Source organism: Pyrus communis, chromosome 3 (assembly GCF_963583255.1).
Source record: "Pyrus communis chromosome 3, drPyrComm1.1, whole genome shotgun sequence".
NCBI lineage: Eukaryota > Viridiplantae > Streptophyta > Magnoliopsida > Rosales > Rosaceae > Pyrus > Pyrus communis.
In genome coordinates, this window is record NC_084805.1 from 7,696,903 (window position 1) to 7,700,643 (window position 3,741).

Genomic DNA, 3,741 nt, shown 5'->3' on the forward strand with positions numbered 1-3,741 from the left:
AATTATTTTTGTCAAAATTTTAATTTTATTTTCTTCATCAAAATACAGGATTCATTGTGGCAAGACGAAATTGATGACATAGAGTGTGCCACTCGACTTTCTCTGTTAGATTTACAAGATAAGGGCCCAAATATTGAAATCGGTGAGGAAGATTAAGCCTAATAATCTAATAAAAGCATGTTAACAATGATTATAATTAGTTAATATCTTTTTTAGTAATTCATGAAATTAACTATTGCACAATTTGTTACTTTTAAAGTAGAGAATGAATCTGGGTGCGACGATGAACAATATTGTAAGCAACTTGCTAAAGCCATTGAAGAAAGCCTTGAGTATTCAAACAGCAGGTACCCTTAACGTCTTTTAGGGTGTTATATGTGTAATATACATATATCTATATAAGCTGCACATATATATACATATATATATTATCATTATATATCATAGTTACGTAGGAGTTTCTGGCCCCATGTATCCTTTGCTTTACAACGTTGAACAATGAACATATATGGCAAGAATTTTGTTCTTGCATGCCCTCTCCTTCCAAAGAAGATACATAAGTCACAAGTGAAGGGATAAACATGAACTTTTTTAATTGTCGTCATATATACAGGTTTCGTTCATCAGACTGACATCATTTTCTTGTTCTTGCTCCAGGAGTCCTGCTCAACAAAATCAAATAGATAATGATAAAATCGTAAGTCAAATTTACTTTAGTTTTTATCTTCAGCTTCATCACTTTACTTTTCTTTGACGCCAAGTTTTTTGGTCCCTGTAGTTTTGTTGAGGTTTATTGTTGGTCTCTGTAATTTGGACTGGTCCAACTATGCTCCTTTTATGTTATTTCGGATTGCAAGAACACTATTATCTACTTCCGCCATGAAAATTTAATTGAAATTGGAAGGTGTCCTTGAATTACAACAACTTAATTACTAAACTACATATACAAAACAGACCCAATTCAAATTACAGGCACCAAAAGTGAATCTTGAACAAACTACAAAGAGCAAAACTAAAATTTAGCCTTTGTTTAACTTAAAATCGAAGTTAGAAACGACGATTCTACACCCTAGCTCCTCTGCGCGCCTATCCACTGCTTTGGTTAATTTCCGATTATATAATTGTTTTCCAGGATCAACCTGATGATGTAGTTCTTCCTGTTGCGGCTGAGGGAGCACTGGGGCAGAGTTCTTCTAGCCAATCACATGGAACAAATATTGGGAATGTGGCTGAAGGTTCTATTGGTTATGATTCTGTTGACTCAACTGTGGAGGTTGAGAAACCCTAAGAAAAAGTGGTGGCATAATGTCATGATCGAAACTATTAGATTGAATTTCGACAAAAAAAAAAAAACACTATTGTATTGAATAATTTTGGAGATGTTTGCGAACATATCGGCATGAAATTATTGATCAAATAAAAAATCCACATTGTTTTTTTTTTGTTTTCACATTTCTCCCTTCTTTCTTTCACATATTTTTTTGCAATATTCTTTAACTAAATAGAAAAAATAAAAGTTGGGACTCCTATGACCAAAAGGAAAACAGTTTCAGAAATCAATTCGGTTTCCAAAATTCTTAAGAATTTAAGACCTATAAATATTTGTGTATGCTAGCGCAGTTGCGTCTATTGATATTCACTATTACTGCTAGCTTTTTTTTTATCTTCTTTATAATCTTCGGGTGACTTGCGATATGGAAGACGTCTTTCACGAGTTGAACCAGAGCTTTGACTGGAAAGTTGATTCCCTTGGCACACAAGTACTAGACCCCCTCGGCCCTCATGAGAAATATTCCCCTTGTGTTCCACTGGAAATCTACTTTGAAGTCTCCAAAAACCACAGCTACTTCGACAGCGATCTCTCGGAAGACGGAACCCTAACCCTGGTGCACCAATCTGAAGTACAAGTGAGAAGTTACAAAAGCAAAATAGTTAATGCGTCCTGGTTACAAACCAGAAACGCATACGTCAGACCCTATCTTTATCGGGTGTTATCCTTTCTTAAAATCCACGAGGACGTGCACAGTGATATAGTACAGACGATTATAGACAGGGGTATCCGAATTAGAAACTTGGATTCCAAGAAAGGTCCTAAAGTCCTGCGCCTGAGGGTTGGCATAAAAATATACCATAACCAGATTCGTTGTGAGGATTGCTCGAAACAAAGAGAACTCGAAAGGGATGCGTTGATCAAGGAGATGCTAAAGAGGGTTAGAGTGGTGGCTGATGCCGAGGATGTTAATGAGGACGAGAGAGGTCGAGGAAGAAAAAGACAACCCGTTGTGCGTGAAAGTGAGGTTTGCCCTATTTGTCTGGAAAAGTTTGTTGTGGGATCAGAGGATGTAACGTCCATGCCTTGCACACATATGTTTCATGAAAACTGCATATGGAGATGGTTCAAACAGAGTCACCTTAATTGCCCTCTTTGCCGCTTCGAGATGTTTATTGAACTTGGATCACAAGGCGAAGGAGACATTGGGATTTAAGCTAGTCTAGTTAGCTGTTTTAATTGACACTTCGTTTTATTGTATTTTGTACAAAATATATCTTTGGTTTCTTTCTTCTAAATATGAGAATGAATTTTCTGGACATGGTTAGTTATGTCACAGTATTTATTTAATTCTGTTTGTATAGAGGATTAAGATCAAGGAACAAACATTTTGACAAATATTTTTATACTCTTTATAGGCTACTGCATGCTCTGCATTCTCTTTTTCATCCAGTAGGTAATTAGTGACACATAATTAATCCAGAAAGAGTAAAGATGACGAGCTTCGCACAAGGAATCTGTAAAGGGCTGCATGTTTTACAACTTTTTTTTTATTTGTCAGAGCATGTTTTACGCCTAATCCCTACAACTTGTGCACTTTAGTTCTGACTTACTCTCTAAATATCGGGAAAAGGGGAAAGGATCCTGGCCTTATCCTTTTTTTGGAATCCTATGAATCTTGTGATCGTAATCGTTCATAGTATATCATTCAGTCAGTTTTCGTTAAGTACTATTTATATTTAATTTTAAATTTTAAATTTCAAATAATTTCTGATCGTACGATATACGATAAACGATCATGATCACAGAATTTCTAATAAAAGAATCTGGCAAGGATCATTTTCCTAAATATCGCCAGATCCTTTACCAAAATATCGAACCAAACTGCTATTGTGTACCATACGAGTCTGAGTTTTCTTGTTTCATCCATTTTAATTGTGTGTATGTTGCTGTTGTTATTGTCGTGCAGAAAATCTCAGTTTGAGGTGACTGAGATTACAACAAATATGAAATCATCCCCCACAGTTGTAGTGCTCTGTATGTCCTTTAAGTGCAGGGGTTTGTTTGCTTGGTGTCAAACGAATTTCACTCTAAAAACAAAACAAAAAAAAAAAAATGCTTTCTTCTCAATCAAACTGTTTTATGAATCATCAGAAAATCACAAGAATTGGTAGTCGCTACTACTTTCCAAACATCAAACCAAATAAAATTAATCTTTAATAAAAAGTATTAACTGAAACTTTAGTCCCAAAACAGAGTAAATTCCTTGAGCATTTTTCTCATCACATCTTGCACTTTCATATCATTATCATGAGTCTTTGTGGTGCTTGTCATTTGAGAGCTGATCAAAGCCTCAATCCTTCTTTGGTGCTTTTCATATGCTTCGATTCCATTGGCTTCACAGGGATTATTATGTCCTTGAGGAAAAATGAAAAATACAATATGAGAGTCAAATTTATATATGAATAAGA

The 3,741-nt window shown here is 35.2% G+C and overlaps 1 protein-coding gene across 1 annotated transcript; it reads left to right on the forward strand.

The window, feature by feature from the left end:
* The first annotated feature begins 1,694 nt into the window (after positions 1–1,694).
* Positions 1,695–2,486, forward strand: LOC137728141 (uncharacterized). Its single transcript, XM_068467017.1, has one exon. It carries the CDS (start codon positions 1,695–1,697, stop codon positions 2,484–2,486), a length of 792 nt encoding a protein of 263 aa, XP_068323118.1.
* The last annotated feature ends 1,255 nt before the right edge of the window (positions 2,487–3,741 follow it).

What these genes read in the sequence shown, in the direction of transcription:
- LOC137728141 (XM_068467017.1), top strand. Translation starts at nt 1,695, where the DNA reads ATGGAAGACGTCTTTCACGAGTTGAACCAGAGCTTTGACTGGAAAGTT.